The 27,805-nt window shown below is 45.0% G+C and overlaps 1 protein-coding gene across 3 annotated transcripts in view; it reads right to left on the reverse strand.

Annotated features, from left to right (window-relative positions):
* Nucleotides 1-27,805, reverse strand: part of CEP57 (centrosomal protein 57) — a 595,025-nt gene that overhangs the window by 295,505 nt on the left and 271,715 nt on the right. For all 3 annotated transcript variants that reach the window (XM_086935295.1, XM_086935296.1, XM_086935294.1), the window contains exon 5: nucleotides 1,032-1,148. In XM_086935295.1, coding sequence (XP_086791421.1) covers nucleotides 1,032-1,148 — 117 coding nt within the window. The remainder of the gene's footprint in view (nucleotides 1-1,031; nucleotides 1,149-27,805) is intronic.

Genomic DNA, 27,805 nt, shown 5'->3' on the forward strand with positions numbered 1-27,805 from the left:
AGGAAAAGAGCCGAAATATGCTACATAGGTTCCAAGTACTGGCAGTAATAAGATGGCGATCGAGACAATACTGTCGAAGGAGACTAACCGGAGCGCGAAATTCTACACCCAAACCCGTCGGCGGAAAAAAACAATCTGAAGAGGGCGTAGATGACCATGCACAGTTTTACCAAGAGGAGGAGTCACACAGCCTCGTGACTCAAAGAAAAGTTCTTGGAATAAAAGCAACTTGTAATCATACGAGCCCAACACTAGATCCTGGACTTCTGCAAAGCATGTGTATCTACAGCACACGTCTCGAACATTCCTGTTCTCTACTTATTGTTCTAGGTGAAGAATTCGAATTCTGTTTTAGTGGGGGGTGAATATTAGTTAAGTTCTGAACACCCAGGTATGGATACATAGCAGGCAATGTCTTGGCTATTGATTGGGTGAAACAAATAAGATTTACACATACAGTAATGTGTTGTTGGTGCATTGGTGACTTTTGATGCGGTTGTCAGTGAGTAGATACAAGCACCCCATATAGGCATTGAAAGTAAGTGGGACAAGATGGAACCTGTGAACTCTGCAGGTGAAAGGGATCTATTGTGACAATACTCTACACTGAACCTTGTACTTTGTGATAAATTGAAGAAATATGAACTGTGTTTAATGATTTGTACATTATTATTCAAATTGTATACTGTATTTCTTTCTCTTTTGTTTTTAGTAATTTTATATTAGTTTTGTATTAGCTTCGCATACAGCAAATATTTTATAAAACGGACATAGACATTGGAAGGATAATGGAAATGTTGTCAGCCCAAGCAACTCGGATAGAATTCCCTGGTCAAAATTAATTCAGGTAGAACAATTTTAGCTTGCATTAGTTTGCCATTTGTACATAAAGACACGTGACAGGATGACTGAAATGTAGTTATAAGGCCATAGATCATAGATTAAACCTATTTGTCTGGATAACGTTTCTTACTGCTAATCACAGTGAGATATCAAGATTTCAAAAGAGTTAACAACATACAATCACTTACCTCAGCTACAGCTTGCATTGTGGTCAGGTTTGCGTATTCATGTTCAAGCACATCCAATTTTTCAAGTTTTGATTGGAGATTATGTTTTTCTAAATGTCTATCTCCTTCAACTGATAGCTGGCAACAAATACACAGATATTAAACAAATGAAAGACAAGACATACCTTCCTTGGTACTTTAAGGCACATTCCTTGGCATTGCCCAATAAATACATATGTAATCTACTCAGCAGTTAACCTGAACATTGATGAGTTTTCATTAACTGGGTCGCATTTTTGCTGTTTTTTCCTTGACAGAAATAGGATTGTTTTTATTTCAGAATGTTTTATAAGCTTAACTAAACACAACAATGTTAAGACCATAAGAAAAGAAAGGAATAAAGGCAAACATTAAGTTAACATTACAAAATGGCATATGAAAACATGGTCATATCCACTACAAGGAGGAAGACTTGGGCGATAAACAGTAGTAACAATCAAGCAAAGCACAATCTGTAAAGAGAACATTAGTAAACTTTGATGATCAAGTTCTGAAGGCCGAGGACTAAATAGAAGTGAAACAAAGTATGACATTCAATACATACGTTGTTATTGTGCTGCTAAATTCCAAAGAGGAGTGATTAGATAGAGTGGAAATGAAGACTACCACAAGGTGGTTCGATTAAGGAGTTGTGGAGTATTTTGAGGTTTATGGACGTTTCATTTTTGCAAGGCACATTCCCAATATAGGATGTTTAGAAGATAGTAAAATGGATTTTTGAAGTATTATAATGTCTGCAATTCTGATGAAGGTCCACCACTTCTCACCATGTGTGGATTTATGTTATTCAGGTTTTTCCAGTTGTATAGCATTGTTTTGAATGTAAATAAATATCAACAGGAGAGCAGGATCGTTCAGTTTGGGTGGAGAAGAGCTTGGTGTTTTACCCAGCACAGTGAAGAAAATATTTTTGGGGAAGGCATGCCTTAAAAAATGAAAAAGATGTAGGTATCAGAATAAATTCAATAAAGAACAGTGAAAGAATATGTGAGCAATGCTTTAAGTCTTTGTTACAGTTCCAGCACCTATTCCATTCTATCTAATTGGAGCTGGTATAGGCAGGTTGGTGTCCAGAATGCCCTACATAGGACCACCAATTCCGTTTGAGCCAAGAAGGGAATCATCCTGTTTTTGAACAGCATTATCTAGATCTGGGGGCAGTCTGTATGTCCAGATTGGTTCGTATGCAATCTGGCTTTCCATTCAGTTGCAGTGTGTGCTAGTAATGTTGTGGCCTACTGGCAGAGCATAGCATATATTTTTGAATCTATAGGATTTACTCTAAGATGTTTTGAGATTAAGGTGGAAAGGGAATGATCTGCATCAATATCTTTTTGTTTAGAGATGGAGATCTTTTATTTAAAAAAGGTGTAGAATTTGATGTTGTGCAAAGAGAAAATATTTTAAAGTTTGTTAAATGAGGAAGGGACACTTTTTTGATTCCAGGTGTTTAATCCAGTGGATTCCTTTTGATATCCAGTTTTCCCATATTAAGGTAGTCCTGTATTCTAAAAGTTTTCTTTAGCCATACTGATGCAAGGTTGACATTTTTCATTCTAATCTTTAGTTTTGAATCAGTTCTCAATTGGGAATACTCTGTGTCCCTAATTTGTTTCGAGAGAGCCGGTGTAAGTTTATGGATGGTGAGATAGGGCATTAAATAGAGATTCTCTAAAAGGGTTCTAAATTTCCAGCCAGAGTGGTTGGTAAAACATATCTGACAAGAATTAAAGGGCTTCCTGCTTGAAAGGGAAAGCGGTTAGGTAAGATTTCATTTTTTTGCAGGAAGTAGCATTTATTTTTCTTCTATTAAAAGTAGTTTAAAAGCACATGCTGGTCAGTATCATGTTAATGACAGTTAACTACTGATGTTGCCATCATTTTTATCATTTAAATTCTTCCCATCAGCAATGAAATTTCGATGTGGGGGGGCCATCTTTTCAGCAAAATTAGATACATTTGTAAGGTCTTTTCTTCATTGCGGCTTTGGATTCTTAGACATTATTAAATTATATACCTAAATATTTTAATACACAAAGGTGATGGGAGAAAGCTTGCAATAAGTCTAACCACTGGCAATAGCTCAATGTAGCACTCAAACTCATTGTTCTTTTGCTCACTTTTCCACCTCGTTTGGACCCAGCCACAGGGGGACATGTATGCTTTTCCAAAAGGTTTTGTAAAATCGAGCAATAAAACCCTCCATGCCTGGTGCTTTGCCAGTCTGTACACTTTTAAATACTTAAAATACTTCCTCAGTCTTAATTGGGGGAATTAAGCGTGTTCCTCTTTAAATAAGTGAGCAAGGGAAGGTTAAGATTTGCTAGGCATTTTTTGCAATCTACTGCAACTTTTTATATTTTTTTTAAATACTTCAGTATAGAATGTTTTAACATGTTGGCTATCTCTTGTGTCTTTGGGTTTACTGCTCCTGCTTTGTCTGATCATGGAAATATTGGACGTGGTCTATTTCAATTTTAAACAGGAATTTAGTAATTTCCTGGCTTGGTTAGCGTTGAATACTCTTAGGGATTTTTGTTTCGACATTCAGTTCCAGCCCTAGAAATTGGAATATTGTTGATGCAGCTAATTATATTTAGAATCTCTGTGGCATATTTCCCATTTCTTTAATACATTTTTCTTTCTCTAGTCAAGTGACAAAACGGTCATCTACCGGTTTCTCTTCATTGAAGCTACTAAGAAACATCCACCTGCATCTCCCACACCACTTGCGCTCTTTAACTGTCCAGGTATCCTTCTATAGTAATGCCCTTTTTAGGTCCAGCCGAGAGGTAGCGCACATGCGTTGCTGTGCGAGGCTGTTGTACTCTCTGGGAAGTATGAAGACCTCCTCTTGTTCTTGGATGCTTGGTCCGCCTTCATAAATTCTATAGTTTTAGTTGGGGAATAGAGTAATGTTGTCCCGGATAGGGAAAGTTTTGTCCCGCCCTGGCAACCGCCTGTGCTACGTGGATCCTTTCAATACGAGCCATATCTTCTGGTAAGTGCGCTACTTTTTCTTTTGCGTTGGCTTGTTTTATGATTCCCTGTTGTGTTTTACTTTGCTCATGCCCCTTCCCGTTGTTGTATTCCTTCGTTCCTGCCTCCTCCCATTGTCGGTGTTCACTTTTCTCCCGCCCCCCTCCAGCTGTTATATTCCCTTTGTTCCCGCCCCCGTTATCCATGTTACCTTTCTTCCCGCCCCTCTCCCGTTGTCCGTATTCCCATGGCCCGTTGTCCCCCTACTAAGAAAATTGCTCCACAACCACTATTACACACAGGTGCAGCACTCGCAGGGGGAGGGCTGAGCGCAGGCTTTCAAGAGTCATTATCAGAAGAGAGGGCTTTCCTGCCTGAGCGCCGCTGCCGCCGTCACCACCACTACTCGCTAAACCGAGCAAGTCCTCGTCGCTGAAGTCATACATGTTGTTGCTGTCGCTTAAAAAGAGCAGCGCGTCCCTCTGTCGCGCAGAGACTTGAAGGCGTCCCACCAGGCACTGCTTGAGCTCAGAGCCATCTTAACGAGACCAGCGTCGTGCGGGATATAAGGATCAGAGGGCGGGGCGCCTAACAACGCGAGATGTTGAAAGATACTTGAGCCCCTCGATTTACAGTGACATCGCAACAACATCGCCAAGTATCGGCTAAGATCTCAACTCTATTGGTATTTTGTGTTGACTTTCTTCCCGCCCCCTACTCATCCGTGACCCACATAGCCATAACTGCCTGGCTAAAAAAAGCTATTCTACTGCATAGTTAGACACTTATCAGGTCCCACTGGCGAGGCATACTGGCTATGCCAATGCTTGTTCTGGGTATACTTGGTAACTTAGTCAAAAGGCTACAAGGAATCCAATCTACCGTGGCCAAAGTGGCTCTGACTCCTTTCACTGGCTCCCACTGTCTACAAGAATCCATTTTAAACCTCTCTACATGATCCAAAAGGTGATCCAAACAATTGGTCCTCTATACCTCCAACACAAACTTCAAAAGGTCGGCAACTTCAAACTCTTTATCTCTGAAACAGTCTTCCCTCTCTCTCCCTGCTAATGGACTGCGCCGGACACTGACTACATTTAAATTGTGTAGTACTACTGCGCAGGACTGTGTACATTGCCTGCATACATATTGTGCAAAATTGTTATCGTAGCACTGCGCTAGTCTGCTTCATTAGTTGCATTTAAAGTGTGCCACATCGTAGCGCTATATCGTAGCGCTACATCGCATTGCCTGAGTGATTCGCCTGGTTTCGTTTTTGTTTCAGCCATTTTGTTGTTTGTTTGCCTCCCAGCCCGCCACTCCACCCGCTCCCGCCTCCCAGCTGATCCTCCCTCGCCCCACCCCCCTCCACTATCCACTTATGACAGATGCTTCCGCGCGCAGCGTTCACGCTCAGCGGGCGCGCCATATGTGCACCGAAGGTGCGCCAAAGGTAAGCCCGTCTGCGCCCGTCAGCGCCTGGACCGCGCCCAGCGCCATACCCCCTGGCCCACGGAAAACCCACTCCACCCGCTTAACGTACGACGCCACATCCCTCTCAGCACTTAACCCCGGCCGACCACCTAACTGCTACCAAGCCGCCCCAGGACACACCCATGGACCCTTCACCTGCCACTCCTGCAAGCTCGACTGCATCAGGACCCACACCAAATCCACTAACTCCAAACAGAGCTCCGACACTAACCACCTAAAGTGCATCCTGCTCAACACCTGCTCGATCCACAGACACTCCATCGAACTTTGGAACCTACTCGACACCACAGCGCCGGACATCGCCTTCCTTACGGAAACCTGGATGAACGCCTCATCAGCGCCCGACATAGCCATAGCTATCCCGGACGGCTACAAGATCATTCGAAAGGACCACATCAACCAAACTGGAGGAGGCATAGCCATCGTCCATAAGAACACCATCCGCATCACGACCAGTTCCGACGATAACCCCGCTACCGCCGAACACCTTCACTTCCAGATCCACACCGACCCTCATCTACAGACCTCCAGAACCCCGCACACAATTCAGCGAAGACATCACTGACTTCATCAGCCCACATGCCCTCCCCTCCGAGAACTACATCCTACTGGGAGACCTCAACTTCCACCTGGAAAAGAATAACGACAACACCACCACCCTTCTGGAGAACCTGGCCAATCTCTGACTCAAACAACTTGTTGACACCCCCACCCACCTTGCCGGGCACACGCTCGACCCAATCTTCTCCTCCAGCAAACACATCTCCTTTGATCACACCACAGCTCTCCATTGGACGGACCACAGCTGCGTTCACTTCAACTACAAAAAGACCACGACCCATAACCCCCCACAACCTATTCCCCCGAAGTAATTGGAACAAAATCACCACCGCCCAGCTCTCCTCTTCACTTCACCTAAACCCTCCTGCCAAATCATCGGACCCAAACCAAGCAGCCACCAACCTCACACAATGGATCACCCTCAGCGCCGACCAACTAGCACCCTTGAAAAACCATCAAATCAAGCAAGGTACCAAAAAAGCCTTATGGTTTAATGATGACCTTAAGAAATCCAAGAAGTTCTGCCGCACCCTCGAGAAAACCTGGAGAAAAAACCCAACCATTGACAACCTGGCCACCTTCAAGAACGCCACCCGCAAACACCACCAACTGATCCGATCCACCAAGAAATCAGCATTCAAAGATCGACTCGACAACAACGCCCAAAACAGCAAGGAACTATTCAACATCGTCAAGGAATTTACCAACCCCACCGCCGGCTCCAACGACATCACTCCCTCCCAAGACCTCTGCGACTCTTTATCCTCATTCTTCCACAACAAAATCGCCGACATACATAACAGCTTTGAAAACCAGTCCGAAGACCAGTTCACTCCACCCAGCTCCGAACCAAAACAGCACTCTACCTTTGCGCCTGGAACCCAAACACTACTGAAGACACCATCCACCTGATGAACTCCATCCACTCAGGATCGCCAACCGACCCATGCCTCCACCACATTTTCAACAAAGCAGACTCCATCATCGCACCCCATCTCCGCAATGTCATCAACTGTTCCTTCAACTCAGCTACCTTCCCGGAAATCTGGAAACATGCCGAACTCAGCGCCCTTCTGAAGAAACCCACTACAGACCCCTCTGAACTCAAGAACTACCGCCCCATCTCGCTCCTCCCATTCCCTGCCAAAGTCATTGAGAAAGCCGTCAACAATCAGCTCGCCGCCTTCCTTGAATCCAACAAATCCCTCGACCCCTCACAGTCCGGCTTCCGAGCCAAACACAGCACTGAAACCGCCCTAATCGCAGCTCCAGACGACATCCGAACGCTACTGGACAACGGTGAAACAGCAGCCCTCATCCTACTTGACCTCTCCGCCGCCTTCGACACAGTTTGTCATAGCACCCTCATACAACACCTCAGGGAACGTCGGAAAACAAGGAAAAGCTTTGGACTGGATCATCTCGTTCCTTGCTGGAAGAACCCAGAGAGTCCGCCTCCCCCCATTCAAATCTAAGGCCACTGAAGTCATCTGCGGCGTACCACAAGGATCATCACTCTGTCCCACCCTCTTCAACGTTTACATGAGTCCCCTCGCATCCATCGCGAGACAACACAACCTCAACATCATCTCCTACGCAGACGACACCCAACTGATCCACTCCCTCACCAAAGACCCAAACACCGCCAAAACCAATCTACACGAAGGAATGAAAGAAGTAGCCGAATGGATGAAGAACAGCCGTTTAAAACTAAACTCAGACAAAACGGAAGTCTCCATCTTAGGATCATCCCCCTCTGCCGGGGATGACTCATGGTGGCCGCCGGCCCTGGGTACATCACCCATACCTACAGATCACGCACGTAACCTGGGCTTCATCCTAGACTCCTCCCTCTTGATGACCAGACAAGTCAACGCCGTCTCATCATCATGCTTCAACATCCTACGCATGCTCAAAAAAATCTTCCGTTGGATCCCCACCGAAACAAGAAAGACAGTCACCCACGCACTGGTCACAAGCCGACTGGATTACGGAAATACCCTTTACGCCGGAACCACAGCCAAACTACAGAAAAAACTCCAACGCATCCAAAACGCCTCAGCCAGACTCATACTGGACATCCCCCGTCAAGCTCACATTTCCAGCCACCTGAAAGACCTCCACTGGCTCCCCGTCAACAAGAGAATAACATTCCGTCTCCTCACCCACGCACACAAGGCCCTCTATGACCTTGGACCCGAATGCCTCAACACACGTCTGTCCTTCTACACACCCACCCGCCAACTACGATCGTCCAACCAAGCCCTCGCCGCAATTCCGCGGATCCATAGAGCCACCATGGGGGGAAGATCCTTCTCCTACTTAGCGGCCAAAACCTGGAATTCCCTCCCCACCCACCTCCGCCTTACACAGAACCACTACTCCTTCAGAAAACAGCTAAAAACCTGGCTATTCGATAAGTAAAGCACCCACCCTCCCACAAGCGCCTTGAGACCCTCTGGGTGAGTAGTGCGCTATACAAATTCCTGAACTTGTACTTGAACATCCCGAAAGGACTTAAAAACCTAGCTCCACGCAGGTCCATAAATATGGTCTGGCCTTAGTATAACCACAGTTCAACAAAAAGAGAGGTAGGGAGAACGTAGTGGTACACTCTTAATCCCCAAATATATCATTCAAACAAGGAAAGAGTGTAGAGAGACTTTCAATAGGACAACCAGAACAAAAAAGGGGTATACAAAGCCAGTTGGGTTTGTATAGAAGGCCCTCACTCCCCAACCTGGTTGGTGACATGCTTCATCATCGGGCCCCCCTGGGAGAGGCCGAATGCCTCCCCAGTGTGCTTCAACGCCAGATTTACTGCGGAGCGGGTAAAGTGAAATTTGTGAGTGCTAGGTGATAGTGTTGATGGTGAGATAAAAAATGTCTAAAAGTATCAAAAGTAGTTTATTAATTGATCAATTGGACATGTTTAAAAACAATGTGTTGGAAACTAAGCCAAATAGATTTTTTGGTTGTTTCCCATAGACTTAAGTGGTGGTCAACATGTTTCTGCCAATGTAGGTGTTAATTTACCTGGCATTCGTCAGGACCTATCGTGGACTATACCCCGGCGGTATGGGCACTCTAAGGCCCACCCTGATCTAGCGACGTGAAAGTGAAAAAATTTGTGAAAAAGTGCATGCAAAGGGAATTAAATAATCCCTTCAAATACTCGCAATTCTGGAGTTCAAAATTAAAATGCACCTGTGGAAAAATGACAAAGACACACACGTAGAGACAAACAGACAATTAGGTTTCTCTATTCAAACGTATGTCAGATAAGTCAGAAAGTGACTTCATGTTTTGGTCGTAAGAAAAACACCCCCTTAAACAATAGCGGTACATTATGCATCCAAACAAGGGGTGGGTATCGCTCTGCGCCCAGAGCGGGTAACTAAGTGCTTAGTCAATCAATGGATAATGCCAATGGCGATAAACACTTAACTCAATGACCCGGCCAAGGCACGTGTGCATGACGGGATCAATGGGCCAAAGGCCAGTGGACCCCGGCACTCAGTGTCAAGGATTAAAATACAATTAAAGTAAAAAATTTAAATTCTCACTTTGATAGTGAGACAATCTCACGTCATGGACCTCGGGAGGGGGGTGGCGGCGAAATCGGCACACCCTTGAAAGATAGAAGCTGAAATATTCAGCAGGAAAGATAACAAGCAGTCTGTACTTAGCGTCGATGGAAGCGGAGGACATACGCCCTCAACGCCAGGCACCCTCTGGAAACCTGCATACACCCTCTGAAACCGGGTCCTGAAGATGGGGCTCTGAGGATGTACACCGGTATAAGTAAGCCGATGGTGAGAAAGCGTTCAGTTCCGGGGTGGGCGTGGCTAGCGTCAGGAGGCGCCGTATTACCCAATCCCTAGGCACGCTTAGGTGAGGATGAAAGCGTCTAGATCCTACAACTAGACCGTGTTCTGCTGATTTTTGGAGTACGAGTAACTAAGGCAAAAATAAAGGAGGGACTGAAAAACTTTATTGTACTATGTTGTACACGGGCACTTTACCTGCGACGTGTAACTGTGTAGAAAAAAGGGAGGAATAAAGCTAATGGGCTTGTTCCAAAAGTGTATAATGAGATATCACGACAGAAAGGACTTCCAATACTGAAAGAAACTGACAAAGCAGAAACATACTCGAAAAACGGCCCCTACAAACGGTAAGTGCACAAAGGTGTCAGTCACTTGAGAAAGTAAACACAATGATGGTTGGTACATACAGTTGCTTCCATAGTCGAAGGGTGAAAATGGAAATAGAAACAAATGAGATTACCCTTGAAACGATGGGTGTTGTTGTCAGGACCTTGTACTATGCCACAGTTATGAAGAGCCACTATTCATTATTACTTTAACGGTTGGCACAGTGTAGAGATAGGCATTAAAACTTGCTGAGCCAAATGGGTTACAAAGAACTTTAGCCAAAAAAGATCCTATAGCCAAAAAAAGTTCTTTTGTAAAAACGATATTAGCAAAACAAGGTTCTTTTGTAAAAAAGATATTAGCAAAAACTATATGGGCCGAGTAGTCAGAACAGAGCGTCCACTTTGGGGCATCTACAGTGAATGGCGCATGCCCAACCTGAAATATCACCTAGTTAACAGAAGTAGTTTACTTCAGTATTGATGACCAAGGGATCTCATCATTGAGACCCTGTTTATGGGTTCCTAGACGGTGCATCCATCTCTGGTTAGTCATCCAGTTTTGGGGCACCACTCCAATCATATACAATCAGTTCAAAATTTCTCAGAGTCCAAATCCAAATTTAGAAGTCTCGATATTTTCTCAGTTAGTTTTTTATTATTTTCTTATATTCAAAAGAATCATCAGCCAACGTGTTTCGTTCTGACCACCAGAACTTCTTCAGGGCGTATGCGATTGTAGAAAACACCAACAGTGGGTACCACTGATAAGTTAAGGATCCATCCAAATAACAAAATAAATCCAGTTAGGATATCTGGAAAAGTAATACTGGCTGGCTTATTCTTCACACAGCAATTAGTGATAGATGTAGGTCGACAAAAGTTATAGTTCAAAAGTAAGATCTGATAATCTCAGTGGAAAGCCTATTTAAAGGGGTATTGGTGTTTATCTTCTCGGATAATCCCAATGTGTATCCGACCAAGTTTGTTCCAAGTTCATAATCCCAGTCGAATATGCGATTTAAAATTGTTACCACTGCGACTCGGCCATATCCGCCACAGTCCGTAAACAGGCTCTCAACGCGCAACCGATTTCAGTCTGTCACGTACATCCATCTCTGTTCTTTTTCAAAAAGTCTGTTAGTGATGTTGGTTCCCCCAGAGATTTGTTCTAATATTGTCCATCGTAGGTCGTTGGTGGTATGGTTAGACTGAAGGAAATGGCCACTCATTTTGGTAGTGGCTTTGCGGCACCTTATGTTGCTTCTGTGCTCACATATTCTTTGCTTGATCTTCCTGGTGGTCATCCCTATGTACCGTAATTCACAGGGGCAGGTGATTAGGTATATGACGTTAGTCGAGTTACAGAGTGGAGTGGTGTGACTCACTGGTTAGAGGCGGCAGACCCGGAAGCAGAGAACGGCCCGGGACCAGGGTTCAATTCCAGACGTGGCAGGGTCGTGGACCAGGGTCAGCGGACTCGATAATTCTCACCTCGGTGCCTACTCTAACCAGGGATCACACTCAGCAACTCTGGCATTAGCTTGCCTCATCTCTACAACTTGTTTAGTTGAAGTTGTTCTGAAAAGGACCAGTCACTTGTCCTTAAAGTGAATATATCAACAGTTTGCTAGTTTAAAAAGGAGCATTGCATCAACATATAACATGTAAAAATATAAACAAAGACACAAGGTGTATACGAAAAAATATATCTTTATCAAATAGCTCAGTCAAAGAAATCAGCTACATATACAGATCAATAAACAAATAAAGTTAGGACTGTAGGTACACACATAAGTAAATTACAAGGTGACACAACAGAACCTAAAAAGACACCTATCCCAAATCACATTGAGTAAAACAAAGAAAGGGATAAGGTGTATAGTCGACGTTTCGGTTTCTCAGGCGTTAGTTTGCTGAAACCATCCTCAGGACTGTTATTAAATTGTGGTCTGTATAGAGATATTGTTATCTGTTTATAAAATATCGTGACTGCATCCCATGGATGACTCGGACAAAGCAGAGTTGAAGAACGTCTCGTACAGACGTTCTTCAACTCTACTCTGTCCGAGAACTAGGTGGCGCAGGATTAATAACTGCTCTACATATTACCGACTTCAGTTTTTATTCATTTGTTTGATTCTGATACCGGTGATTGACAAGATCCAATTTTACACACACGGGATTTTTTGTGTCCTTCATTAATATCTGAGTTGTATAAGGAATATTTATGAGGAACATCTCATCTACAGTTTGAATTATCACGTGAAGCCTCTTGTCTCACAACTAATAGATTTTAAAAGACAGTTCGATTCACAGTCATCCATGGGATGCAGTCACGATATTTTATAAACAGATAACAATATCTCTATACAGACCACAATTTAATAACAGTCCTGAGGATGGTTTCAGCAAACTAACGCCTGAGAAACCGAAACGTCGACTATACACCTTATCCCTTTCTTTGTTTTACTCAATGTGATTTGGGATAGGTGTCTTTTTAGGTTCTGTTGTGTCACCTTGTAATTTACTTATGTGTGTACCTACAGTCCTAACTTTATTTGTTTATTGATCTGTATATGTAGCTGATTTCTTTGACTGAGCTATTTGATAAAGATATATTTTTTCGTATACACCTTGTGTCTTTGTTTATATGTTTACATGTTATATGTTGATGCAATGCTCCTTTTTAAACTAGCAAACTGTTGATATATTCACTTTAAGGACAAGTGACTGGTCCTTTTCAGAACAACTTCAACTAAACAAAATATAGATTGAATAAATTCCCTTGAAGGCAAATTTACCTTTTCAACTTTATTACCCAAGCCCTCAAGGGTATTTCGGGTCGCTCACTCCTTCTAAAACTCATCTCTACAACGGCCCCCCACATTCGCCGGGGATGCCTGGTTTCACCTTGGAGATACCCAGTAGGGACCATCTCACAGGACGGGTTCCCCAGCGGTCTACAGTGCCACGACGCCTCAGGGCAGCAGTGCGCTTTACAAGACACATACATTTACATTACTCTTTGTGTCCATGTTTTGCCTGGATCCAAGGTTAGTTGTTTGGTCGCAGTTGTAAGGTGGCAGATGCTACAATTTGAACAAGGGAAGTGACCAACAATTCTGAGCAGACCCCATGTGTCTGTAATGCTGCGGGTCACTGTCGGCATGATTTCTTTCGGTATGGTGTGGACTAGGGAATCTTTTAGACTACGTCCCTTTCTGAAAGAAAACAATGGTTTTTGCCAGGTGTTATTGGTACTAGAGATTATCCTCCGATTCTTGTTGATAGTTTTTTTCATTAAGTTAGATAGGCTACTGTATGTGGTCACACATGTCAGGGGTACTTACTGTGGTTGTCTCTTGTTCGTCTCTAGGAGGACCTCACGTGGCCTATTGCGTGCACATTTGTATCCTTTATTCAAAATGTTTGTAGGGTACCCTCTTGCCTGTAATATTTTGGTGAGGCTAGAGGATTGTTCCTTGAAATCTTTAATGTTGCTGCAGTTGCGGCTGATTCTAAGGTATTGACCATAGGGTAGGTTCTCCTTCAATGGTCGTGGGTGAAAGCTGGTAAATTCCAACAAATTATTTTTTGCGGTTGGTTTGTAATATGTTTTTGTTGTCAATGATGTACCATTGATTGTGATGACCACATCCAAAAAGACCACTTTGGTGTGGCTGACAGTGTGGGTGAACTTTAGGTTTGAATCAATGGTGTTAATCCATTCCAGAAATTCTTCTAGGAGGGCCAGATTTCCTCTCCAAATTAAAAACACATCATCGATATAGCTCCTCAAAAAGAAAATGGAATGAGAGAACCGATTCGTGGTTGGTAAGATGTGTTTGGCTTCAAAATTGTAAACATAGAGGCCCGCCACACTGGGGGCAAAAGTACTGCCCATAGATGTGCCCGTGCTTTGTAAGTAGAGTTGTCCTTTGTAGGCAAAAAAAATGTCTTTCAATGCTATAGTAGCACAGGCCAGGATAAACTCTTTTGGAGTATTATAATTCCAGACAATTGAGTCTAGTGCAGAGCCAAGGACTTTGATCGTATCGTCCTGGGGGATGCTGGTGTATAGGCTCTCTATGTCTAAGGTTACTAGGATTACAGTACCTTCTTCAAAAGATATTTCTTGGAGGAGTTGGAGGAGACTCTTGGTATCCCTCAAATAGGTCGGTGTGTTCTGAATGATTGGTTTCAGAAATTGGTCACAAAAGGCCGAGAGGGGTTCGAGCAAAGACCCGATACCATACACAATCTGCCTACCCGGTGGCGGTAGTTTGTTTTTGTGTGTCTTTGGTAGCGTATAAAAGTATGGAATTACGCTGTCACTTTTGCTTAGGAAATCCGCCTAATTTTTAGATAGGTGGACATTTTCTTCTGCTGTCTTCACCAGTTCGGTGATACAGCATTGAAGTTCCACTGTTGGGTCTTGAATCAGGGGGATGTCGTTTTTCTTATCATTCAAGAGGTCTTGAGAGACTTTCTAGTAATCTTTGGTGTTCTGAATCTCTATTTCGCCGCCCTCATCTGCGGGTTTCAGTGTTCTCTGTGTTGCTTTTGAGATTTTCCAGGGCTTGATATTCAGCAGTGCTGAAGTTGGCAAAGGTGGTTGGTTCTTGGCAAGCCTCTAGATCTTGGAAGACGGACTGTTCAAATGCTGTGATTGCCGCAGGTACCGTGTGGGCAGGTGGTGTAAAAGTCGATTTTAATCTAAGGCCTGTATCGCCCTTGCGAGAGTCTTCGTTAGGGTCTTCCTTTCCTTCAAAAAAGGCTTTTAAATTTTGCTTGCCAACCCACGCTAGCCTAATCATCAGGGATCACATTACAGTTAATATATGTCGTGGTAGTGTCATTGCTATATTTTAAAATAGGAATCTGGGCAGGAGAAGGACTTCAAATATGGAATGCAAGACTCTGCAGAATGTCACTGCTGCCCAGAGCAAGTAGCTGGATTCATACATGTTGCAGGGCCCTGCCCTGGAATCCTGAGATATTGGGGGAAGATATTTCAGAAACTCAAGGAGATCATGGGACATACCCTTGAATCTAATCCGCTGCTCGCTCTACTAGGTTGGGATATGGAAATTAATAAAAGTATAAGGAAACTGGTAGTGATGGGGTTTATTTATTTTATTTAAGAAGTTTTCTATAGCGCTGGCCAGACCCAGGGGTATCGGAGCGCTTTACAAGGGGGAACATAACAATTAATCATCAGATACAGGATAGAAGAGTGACATAACATAAAAACGCAAAAATAGAGAGCAACATATTGTAGTGCAGGACCGTTTTTCCTTCAGAGTCCTTTGAAGTCATTGTGCTGGAGCCGAGCTTGAAGTCCGCTAGTTGCCCCAAACTATCCAATCCCTAGGGAGCGGTTGAGGAACAAAGTTTTGAGTTGGCTTTTGAATTCTACAAAGGAGGGAATGGTTCTGATGTGAGGGGGAATAGAGTTCCAAATTGTGGGAGCACTTCCAGTAAAAGATCGGTCCACAGTTTTTTTTTGTTTTTGGTGGGATGAGTAGGAGGGAGTTAGAACTTCTCAGGTTCCTGGTCTGGCCGGATTTTATGAGTTTTTTTGCCAAGTTTGCTGGTGTGAAGGGGTTTATGGGTGAGGCAGGCCGTTCTGAAGCTAATCCGCATTTCGACTGGAAGCCACTTAAGTTCCTTGAGTGCAGGGGAGATATGCTCAAATTTCTTGATACCCGTTATCATTCTGGCGGCCGCATGCAGTGTTGTTTTGATGGGAGCCAGGTGTGATTTTGGAATTCCTGAGATGACTGCGTTCCCATAGTCCAGTCTTGACAGTACCAGAGATTGGGTGGCCTGTTTGAGATCATTGGACGCAATGTAGGGTTTTATTTTGTTCAGTAGTCTGAGGTTAAGAAAAGCACTTTTGGCCGAGTTCTTAATGTGTCTTGTCTACAATGTACTAGACATAGTTGATACAGAAGAACAATTGTTACTAAACAGGTGGTTCTCCAGTATTGGTGTTTTCATAGATTCACATACTTGAATATTCCCCGTCGTCGAAGTGGGAGTCCCACGGTACATAAAATAGCAATAATGATAAATATATATATATATATATGTGAAAAGATAATACATGATAAAAAGAAGAGGTAATACAACTGAAAAAAAACCTCAAGAACAATTCCTACATAGGAATGCATGGTAAAGAGAAAAACCACTTGTAACACATCAGTGTCATTATGTTAGTCCAAATTACAGCCAATCAGGCGCAAGCACCCTCTCGAACCTTCTCCTCAGAAGCCTCAGTCCTCAGATTTACGTAGCACCAAAGAGACAAAGAGTGCATGAGGAGAAGAGAGCCTCTGAGGAGAGGAAAGGGTGGGTCGTATGTGAATCTATGAAAGACACCAATACTGGAGAACCACCTGTTTACAGGTAAGTAACAATTGTTCTTCTCCAGTATTAGGGGTGTCTTTCATAGATTCACATACTTGAATAAAATAGAGAGCAGTAACCTCCGTAGAGCTGAGATTGCTAGGCACATATGGAAAAAGCCAAAGACAGTAATAATACAGTCATTTAAGCATTTAAGCAATCACAGGAAAACACAACGGAGGTGGGAACAGAGGCTCACCTTATTTGAAAAGATGACGAAGCACTGCCTGTCCCACTGCGGTATCCGCCTCAGTGATGGTATCCAAGCAGTAATGCTTGGTGAAGGTGTGCCTGCTGGACCATGTCGCTGCCCGGCAAATCTGATGAAGTGGCACACCGGCAAACAAGTGGTATGCGACTCGGACCCCCACTAGTAGCGGAACAACTTGCTAAACGTCAGGTAGTCTTCCCAAGAGCCAAGAAATAGCTTTTGACTACAAACTGCAAATACCCGTGACAATTGTAAGGACCAGGGATTGCACGGATACCGCTGAAGTCATCCATGGCCTAGAACAAAGAGATTTTTACCGCTCCCTACTCAACTTGGGACACATAGATAAAGTGGGATGAACATAAGTCGCACATAGCAAAGAAGGATTGACAACTGGCAACAGCAATTTAACAAGTTCCCAGTCAAAGTCCACGTCTGGATCAAGAACAGACCTTTACCCTTAAGAAGTGAACCTCACCAGGAACCTAGGGGCGATTTGATATACCCCCTGGTCGTGACAGATAATCATTAGTCTTGATAAAGGTGGTTAATATAAGGAGAATCCACCGAAACGCATCGACGCAACGGCCGGTATAATTCAAGTCTCCAACACCATAAGTTGATATGCTGATGTCATAGCGATACAATACTGGTGTAATAACAACGGAGTCAGAATATACAACTCGTACTCAACAATTTTATGTTGTACCTGTTCTGTCCTTTTCAATTGTGCAGGCCGCAAGGGATTGTGTTATTTTATCTTATGTTTTTAGATTAGGGATCTAGATCAGTCAGCCCTACAATTGTGTGTCTAAAAAAAAAGTTTATTAAAAATAAAATGCATTTTTAACTCCTACAATGTTTGTGTTGTATGTACTTATGACATTGTAAGGTTTGGTTAAGTAAACCTGTGTTTAGTTTTGCTTCAAGGGAACCTTTTTACATTGGTTGGATAACCTCATTTCCCTTGGATTGTTCAAGGGGTACCTCTCGTTTTTACACACCGGCAAACAAGGCGGTAGATGAAGACATCGCCCTAGTAGAATGAGCCCTCACGGAAGACTGCAATGATTTGCCTGCTTGTTGATGGCAGAAGGTAATGGCTGATGAAAGCCAACGGGCAATTGTTGGTTTGGTAACTGGATGCCCCTTTCACAGTCTCCCATAAGCAACAAACAGTTGGTCGGACTTGCGGAAGGGGCAGTTTTGGCAATGTAAAATTTAAGGCATCGTTTGATGTCCAAAGAATGCAAGCGCTGTTCCGCCGGAGACCTTGGGTCCCGAAAGAAAGTTTTAAGGAACACAGGCTCATTCAGATGAAAAAACGTAGGCACTTTAGGTAGGAAAGAGGGGTTGGTGCGAAGCACCACGCGTCAGGTTTGAACTGTAGATAAGGTGGCTTGATAGTGCAAGCGTGAAGGTCGCTTACGCGACGAGATGAAGACAAAGCCAAAAGCAGCGCAACCTTCCAGGTGAGGATTTTGATATCAGCCATATGGATAGGTTCAAATGGTGACTTCATAAGTTGAGATAGTACAACATTGAGGTGTCATGGTGGAGGAGGATGCCGAATAGGTGGGAACTTTCGGAAGAGCCCTTTGAAGAACTGGCGTATGATTCTGGATGAGCAGAGGGAGGAAGAGCCATTGTGTCGGAAACAAGAGATTGCGGCTAGGAAAACTCTCAAGGTAGCATGTGAAAGTCCGGACTGAGCGAGACTTAGGAAGAACGGAAGAAGTTGCTCCGGAGTAGAATGGATTGGATTGACATTTGCTGCCACGCACCAATGACAGAATCTCTTCCACTTGAGTTTGTAAGTTTTGATGGTAGACGGAGCCCTAGCATGAGCGAGGATGTCTCTGCATTCCTGAGATATGTTTAGGTCTGCGAATTCAAGGTGCTCAGGTTCCATGCTGACAATTGTAGCGTGGAGGGATCAGGATGGCACACTTGGCCCCTGTCCATCGTTAGGAGGTCTGGACGAGGACGCAGAGGAATGGGCTCACACTGGGACAGCAGAAGCAATTCCGAAAACCATGCCTGTCTGGGCCACCGAGGTGCGATCAATAGGATGTGGCAGGGCTGCCTCCGCATCTTCCACAGCACTCGCGGTACTAACGGAACCGGCGGAAAAGCGTAAGCGAATAGATCGCACCAATCGATCAAAAGGGCATTCCCGCACGATCCGGGGTGGGGATGCGAACTTGCGTAAGATGGGCATTTTCGGTTCTTTGGCGTTGCAAAGAGGTCTAGAGCTGGGCGACCCCATCGGTGGAACATAAGATCCAGAGTCGGCTGGTGCAGTTCCCATTCGTGTGATGTGATGTGGACCTGCTTAGAGAGTCCGCTAGGAAGTTGGACACGCCCGGCAGATGGATAGCCGTCAAGGTGATCTGATGATGGAGAGCCCAATCCCAGATTGACTGGGCTAAGCGAGACAGGTGTGGAGACTTGGTTCCTCCCTGCTTGTTCACGTGGTGCATGTTGGTGGTACTGCCCGTTTGGATAAGCACTGACTCTCCGTGAACTACAGGTAGGAATGACTTGAGCGCTAGGAAGATCGCCATCAACTCTAGCCTGCTGATATGCCACATGCGTTGGGGCGGAGTCCACTTGCCTTTGATGAATAGGCCTTGGAGATGAGCGCCCCAGCCCTCCAGAGAGGCATCTGTCGTGAGCGTGAGATCTGGTGAGTGAACGAGGAACGACGTCCCTATCTCCAGGTTGGTTGGCTGCGCCCACCAATGTAAACTTTTTCTCATCCGGGCTGTGACAGCAACTAGGTCGTTGAAGGACCCGGAGACCTGACGCCACTGTACGTCCAGTTGCTCTTGAATGGGACGGGTTCGCAAACTGCAATTTGAGATCAGTGCGATAAAGGATGATGCCATCCCCAAAAATTATTTTAACGTCCGAACAGAAACGGACTGTTTTATTCGAATGAGGGAAGACCAGACGAAGGATCTTCTGTTGCTGCTCGTGCGAGACGAACGCTTTTGAACAGTCTCATGTCTAGGATAGCTCCCAAGAAATTTCTTGTTTGCAGTGCCGCAAACTGTGACTTTTCGACGTTGATGGCCAACCCCAGGGACTGAAATACCTGCTGACAAAGATGAGTGTCCTGACATAGTTGATGGTGGGATTGAGATTTGAGGAGGCAATCGTCCAAGTATGGAAAGATTTGAACACCTTGGAGACGCAGGTGAGCCACCACAGGAGCAAGTACCTTCGTGAACACACGAGGAGCTGATCGAAGTCCGAAGGGCAAGACCTTGAACTGATAATGCGTTTGCCCCACCTTGAAACGCAGGTACTGGCGCAGCTGTTGGAGAATCGGGACATGAAAGTACGCGTCTTGAAGGTCTATGGTGGTCATGAAATCCCTGCTGGATAGAAGACGCAGGATCTCTAGTAGTGTCAGCATGCGGAAAGATTGGCTCTTGAGGAATTGGTTGAGAGCCCTCAAATCCAGAATGGGTCGCCGATCGCCGTTCTTCTAGAGTATGAGGAAGAATCGAGAGTAAAACCCCTCTCCTCTTTGATGCACCGGAACCACTTCGACTGCACCTTTTTGAACAAGAAGACTGACTTGATGGTAAAGCTCCTTGAGGTGTGGATGAGGCGGGCCAGATGGTGGAGTACGGGGAGGAATCTTGACGAACTCTAAGGTATGACCCTTTCGTACAATGTCTAAAACCCAGCGGTCCGAGGTGATGGAGGACAACAGAGAATAAAACAGAGATTCGACCTCCAACACTTTGGGGATGGTAAAAGTCATTGGCGCTTAGGAGTGGATCCACGATAGGAGGATTTTCCCATATAGGGTCTGGAGGACTGCTGACGATTGGACTGCTGCTGATTGGATGCGTAACGCTGGTTGCCCTGATTGTAGGAGTGGTACTGTTGTCCTCCTCAAAAAGTGGAAGAAGTGCCACGTCCGCGCGCACCTCGAAAGGGCTGCTTCCGGAATTGTAACGTGCCCAATGACTTGGCAGTATCGGTGTCCTTCTTAATGGACTTCAGCGCATCATCTATATGAGACCCGAATAGCGACTCACCATCATACGGCATATCAAGGATCCTGGATTGGACTTCCTGCCGGAAGGAGGTGGATTTTAGCCAACCCTGGCGTCGGAGGGCAGCTGCACTTGCAAGCAAACGGAAACCTGTACCAGCAATATCGACGGCACAGTCGATCATTTCTTCCGATGCACTCTCTTTCCATCCTGAAGAATCTGTAGAGCATTCGCCTTGGAGGCCTCCGGAATTAGATCCACCAATGCAGATATGTCTGACCACATCTGTCGGTCATAGCGTCCCAAAATGGCTAAGGCATTGGCTGCTCGAACAGAAGTTGAAGACATGGTTGAAAACTTGCGGCCAATAGCATCTAGGCGCCGACCCTCTCTATCGGGGTGCGCGGTGATTGGAGACGCTGGATTCCAGGCTCTACGCTGTGCAGCTTGAGTCACTACGGAGTCCGGTTTAGGGTGAGAGACCAAACATGCCGGAGAACCGGATGGTACCTTGTATTTCTTCTCAAGGCGCGGTACTTGAGCAGGTAACGTGTTTGGAGCCTGCATGAGTTCAAGTCCTTCCTTCCAAATAAAATAGATTATTGGAATCGTGTGGACCTGTTTGTAAGGCTTATTTTTAAAATCATAGAGGAAACAGTCCTCCTCACGATGCGTTCTTGGAAATGTAAAACGCTGAGCCGCTTTATCCATTAGAAGATGAAAACTGGCGAGATCTACTGGAGGTGAATCACCAGAATCTCCTGGCTAAGGAGAGGGCGTCTGCGTTCGGTATTCGTCCCATTCCGCCATACCGGGTTCTCCTGCATCCTCGTCCGAATCCTCAGGGACCTCTCCGTCCTCTCTTTCTGGAACCGCCTCATCATCTGCATCCTGCGGATACACAGTTGTTTGAATTCTGATAGACGTCTGAACCTGGGACGAAGTTGTGGGCGGCAAAGTCGGTGGAGGAGACGGTGGAGGCAGTGCAACGGTAGTAGGAGATTGCACAGGAGTACCTTGCGGCGTTGCTGGGAAACGACGGTTGTAATCATCCAGCATATGCTGGAGATTGGAGATCAAGGACAATGGTAATGTAGCCATAGGGACTTGGACAAATTGTTCCTCAGGTTGAGACTCCTGGTCTGCGCCATCTTCGTCAGAATCAGACTCCTGACATTTGATGATCAAATCAGAGGGACTTTGGGCTGCCCCAAACGTGTCCCCTTCATTCTCAGAATCAGTGTCCTGCTCAGAAGTAGAAGCAAACATTGGAGAAGGTGGTTGTAGCTCTGGAGCAGATAACTGGTGGCACGGAGCCTTACTGCGATGTTGAGAATGAACAGCAGTACCAGAGGATCCTGAAGACTTCAAAGGCACTAACGGTAACAAGGCAAAGGAAGCCGGTGCCACATTCGACGCTATTGTCAATGGTGTTGATTTGGCAGACAATTTGAAGAAATTGTCGTCGACCGTGTGGTCGTCGAAGGAGTCGCCGCCGGAGTTTCCGTCGACGGGCGATCCATTGTAGACGCAGTCGTCGACGGAACAGTCGTCGACGTAGGCAAAACCACCGTAGACGGAGCCGTCGACGACGGGGCTTTGGTCGACGGAGTCTTCGTCGACGAGGCCTTGGTCGACGGAATCTTAGACTATGAAGATTTCTTAGTGGCTTTCGTCGACGAGGAAGTTTTTTTCGTCGACGAGGTCATGGGAATCGTCGACAAGACAGGCTGGGAAGGCAAAGAAACTCTCGTCGACGGGAAGGCTGTCGACGAGACGGTCGTCGACGAAGCAGATGTCGTCGTCAGCGTCGATGATGAAGACACTGCGGATCTCGTCGTCGGAACGCTCGTAGACGCTCCTGTCGACGACGGAACCCTTAGAGGCGTGGAAACACTCCGAGAGGCAGCAGAAGACGCCTGAGAGCCAGGTCTCGTGGGCGTAGCGGTAGTAGGAGTGGTAGGAGACACCACAGAGGCCAGAGTCAGGGCCAGCTTCTTCTTTTTGATGAAAGGAGAAGGAATATCCTGTACACTACCCCGCTTAGAGGCTGCTGTTGAAGGACCAGATTGAAAACTTTCTGCGTCAGACAGAGGAGAATCCTTGTCTTTTAGACGTTGGAGCCAAAGGAGAAGTCGGCCTTCTCTGTCCTTTAGAGTCTTTGTAGAAAAAGTTCTACAGAACTTGCAGCTGCCAACTTCATGCTCAGGATATAGACAATAAATACACTTCTGGTGGGGGTCTTTATCAAAAAGACGCAGTTTCCCCACAAGAAGAGCAAGGTCTGAATAAAGACTTCTTACTTGCCTTGTTGAGAAGACTGGAAGTAGAAGATTTGAGGCAAAGAACTGAGCAGAGCTCAGGGAGACTCCCGTCACACGACGTGCGTTAGAAAATCTGAGGACTGAGGCTTCTGAGAAGAAGGTTCTAGAGGGTGCTTGCGCCTGATTATCTGATATTTGGACTAACATAATGACACTGATGTGTTACAAGTGGTTTTTCTCTTTACCATGCATTCCTATGTAGGAATTGTTCTGGAGGGTTTTTTTCGGTTGTATTACCTCTTCTTTTTATTATGTATTATGTTTTCACATATATATATATATATTTAGCATTATTGCTATTTTATGTACCGTGGGACTCCCACTTCTACGACGGGGAATAATCAAGTATGTGAATCTATGAAAGACACCCCTAATACTGGAGAACTGAGTATTTTCAGTCAAATGATTTCAATACAACACTGTATGTTGTATTACTTTTAAAATCAAAAAAAAAAAAAAAAAAAAAGAAGAAGTAAGTCCTCTGGGCCTGCAAGACACTGAGTCAACAGGTCCAGCGCTATCATCTAGTCTCCAGGGTTCACGACAGATGGAACCTGGGCCAGCACAAGCATCTTTAATTTGCCCTTCCACGAGAACAAATTGGAAGGTCTAAGAAGGAAAATAGGGCAAAAACTCAGCCTGTTTTCAGCACAAGAAAATAACAGGAGTACCATCTGAGGCGGGTACTCTATCGATCCTTTCACCAAAAGAGCCTGAACTTCCAGCAGTAATCAGGCCACATGGCCCTCGGAAAGCTGCTCCCTTTGTAGGTGTAAGAGAGGTGGTGGATCAGAAAAGAAAGGCAGAGTGCAGTCCCCTTGAACTATCTGCAGGACCCACTTGGATATCATGGCTTGCCATCCAGGGAGACATGTACTGCTAAGGGAAACCTAAAGTTAGTTGGAGGCTATTGATGACTGGGAGGCTCGCTGTCTCTGCAGGCCTTGAAGCTGCCTGTTGGATCACAGACCAGAAGCGACTGGGGTGCTTATTGGGGTGGTTGGGCCTTGGCATTGCCTGTAAGCAACACACACCTGGCACTGCCCTAAAAGGGGCAAAACAATTGGGGATATAGTCTTGCAGGCGTGGAAAGACAGAGGGCGCACGCTGTGGCTTTACTTTAGTTAAAGCATTCTATGGAGCAGTTGGCCAATTAGCGAGACCAACTAAAAAGGCATAACTGTTAGGACACTTGAAGTCACTGGAGAAGCTTGTGGATCTCTACATAAACAGTCATATCTGGCTGCATCCTGCCCATCCTGAATGGTCTGCACTACACTAGCGTGAAATCCCTCGTGGACTGCTGGCAAGATCTTCACCACCAAGTGCCATAAGATTACCTAACCAACAAACAGCTGGTGCTTAACGACTGAAGGGTGAGGCTAGTTGAAGAGAACATCCTCTTTCCGAATGCCTGAATTCTTTTTAACTCTCATTCTAAGGTGGTTGTCAGGGTTGGGTGGGTGTGTGGCGGAGAGGCAGAGGCAAGGTCATATGGAAAGAATCGAGATGAGCCCTACTGGGTGATGTCTGAACTACAAGACTCAACAGTAGGATACTGCGGCACGGCCTCCTGGAGAAGATCTATGGTGTTATGCTACCAGAGTTTATAGAAGGCAGGAATGGGATTTAGCCCAAATGCCCATGACTATGTCAGTCAGGGCTTTGTTTAACAAAAAAAGGGCTTGGATGAGCTCTGCCAAGGTTGCGAGACTTCAGTGAGGACACAGGTTTTCATCTCAACAGACCATAATTTTAAGTCCAGGATTTCAGTTGCACGTTGTAGAACGACATCAAATGATGCTGTCTCTTCCGTTTAAGAGCCCGAGGAGAACCCAACCCCGTGTCAGGGATAGTGTCCAATTTATTGGTATCATGTAAACCCAGATAACTATTGTCATTATCGGAATCCTATAAGAAGAAGGCCCATATTTAGCCATATGCTACAAGGGCTGTGCTGCTTCATAGCTAAGAGATTTAGCACACAGGTTGCTCTCAAAAGATACTCCGATTATACAAGAATGGCAGAGAGGGATGAACTATTGTGGTTTCATTGAGGATGCCATTGTAAGCATGAGAAGATCTGAGGGCCATGGCAGGCACGCACACAGGCAGAGGGTGAATATGGTGCCAATTCAGACCATTGAGAAAGAAACATTGAAGTTCTCATGATATGACACTTGGTATCATAGGCTTTGTGCTCTTTGCAAGAACATAAATCAATGTGAGTTTCTTGATGGGAGGGGTGAGCTAGACTGTGACACCTGCTCTTAATCACCATCATCACCAAAAGTTTGTTGACTATTGTCAGAGTTTGACCTGATAAGTACTGGAGGGCATTTATTAGACAAAGGCATTGTTTTATTAGAGGAAGAATTAGTGGAAACTGGGCATGCCTCAACTGTACTGGGGCGCGATTTCGAACAAGGTTGAGATAGATTTGGTTTGAAGTTGAACAGGACAATAGAATTGGCGTCCTCCTCTGGTGTTGAAGTGGCAGGAACCGACATGGATCGTGGTGCTAGACTTGGAGTCAGCCCCCCAGTTAGAGCTGAAACCAAAGCAGGTTCTGGAGGCACAGATGGCTCCAAGGGCAGACCCACCGGCGGTGACCTAACTAGAGACCTCTTAGGATCTGTGGGGCCTGAAGGCATGTCAGACGGAGTCGGTAGGGTGCGAAAGCTTCATAACATTGCCTCCTTAAAAATCTCAATCTGTTGAGGCATCGCCGATGGCCCTACAAATTCAGGGTGTATTGAAATCAGCAGTGCAATCAGTTCCTTGGTGGGGGACCAAGACAGAGGGCCACCTTTCTGTCATTGCAACTTCTGTGACAGAGTGGGAAGGCATGGAAAGAGGCTCACTTGGACTTCCTGCTATTTTTTTTATTTTTGATTTACCCGAAGACTTGGGACAGTGGTGACGACCTGTTATAGGAATGGCCCCAAGAGCAGGAACGAGTCCACACCTTGTGGCGATCTTTCTTGTAACAGACTCTACAATGTTCAAATTCATTCATTTTAGGAGGGGACAAGTTCCTTTGCAAACTGGAGAAGAGTTTTGAGGGGAAAAAAAACTTAGCAACTGCTAAGAAAAAGTTAGAAGCTAACTATGGATCAGAGTACAAAGGTAACAAAAGAAAGGAACTGACGTCACCGTGCTTGGGTGTATATATGTGGCTCCTGCCATCACTTCCGGGGCAGAATGGGGGTCGAGGCAGATGGCACACAGGGGCTATGCTGAAAAATCTTCTGGATCCAGTCTACCACCTGAGGATATTCTAAAGGTGAGGAATCAGAGGTTAGAATTATCTATCGGAAATACTAATCATGATGCAGACCTCTATCCTGATGTCGAACCATATCCTTGTATTCTAGTTGCCCAGGCACCACGATCTATACTAGTAATTTCTTTGATGTTTTTATCCCATCAACTATATTTTCAGTACAGAAATTAAAGAAAGCGAAGTAGCATAGATCATATCTATAAACCTGTGTGCTTACATTTACAAACCTGTGTGCTTACCATGTTCTTCCTCATACAGTGGGTTCAGGGCCAGGTTTTCCATGGTCCAAACACCAAATGGCAGCACAGAACATCTGGTATATTTCAATACCTCCACTGACCACTTGATTTGCTACAGGGCTAACACACAACTCGCTTATGTTTCCTACTGATCCTTTTAACAGGATTACTTCAGAAAAAACACACTCTTGCCCGTGGAAGTTGAGGTCTGTTCTGAGAGTGGGATGAGAAGGTCTATCTTCTGGCAACCAGAGTAGCAGTCGCTGGTAAAGTCTTGCTTATGGTAAGACACAAAGGAAGGAATGGAAAGTCATGCCAACACCAGTTCCCGGAAGGCAGGTCAACAGTTTGCAGGTGGCCACTGCTCTTAAGACAAGATTTTCGTAGACAAAGAAAAGAAAGAATGTGCAAAGGGTTATAGATGAGCTGTAGGCAGGAAGGAGAATATAGTGTGAAGTAAAAAGGACAAATACTTGTTTCTCATATTACTTGCTTTCCCTGCTAGATGCAAAAAGGTCCATATGAAAGCAGTAGACTAACTGGAGGAAGACTTCTTTCTATCCCTCACAATAAAAGTAAGGACTTTCTTTGTCACTAACTGAAGTAAAAGAGAAAAAGGGAGTCCGACTACCCATTTGAATTGACGAATTAAAAGAAAAGCATTTACAATGCAATAGGTCTCGCATTCATACAAGTTTAATCTATTGGCATTGCAAATGACAATGCCTTTTATTTATGTTTTAAAAACGAAAACAAAAATAAATGTGCATTGTTATTTGCAATGTCAATAGCTGAAACTCACATAAATGCGAGACCTATTGCATTGCAAATGCTTGTTATGTTTATGCGAAGAGCCCAAAAAAGGGAAAGACTGGCTTGATCAGGCAGAGTTCCACGGCTGGGAGGAATGGGCACCCACATGGGAGGAGGGAAGTAGGGGCTGCTCAGCTCTGCAGAGAGATCCGAAGCCCCCTTCCCAGAGACGCAAACACACCAATGAGTTGTAGCGAGAGAGACCTCGGGCAAGGGTAATCTGTATTTTTCCTCGAAAATAG

Source organism: Lissotriton vulgaris, chromosome 8 (assembly GCF_964263255.1).
Source record: "Lissotriton vulgaris chromosome 8, aLisVul1.2, whole genome shotgun sequence".
Lineage (NCBI taxonomy): Eukaryota > Metazoa > Chordata > Amphibia > Caudata > Salamandridae > Lissotriton > Lissotriton vulgaris.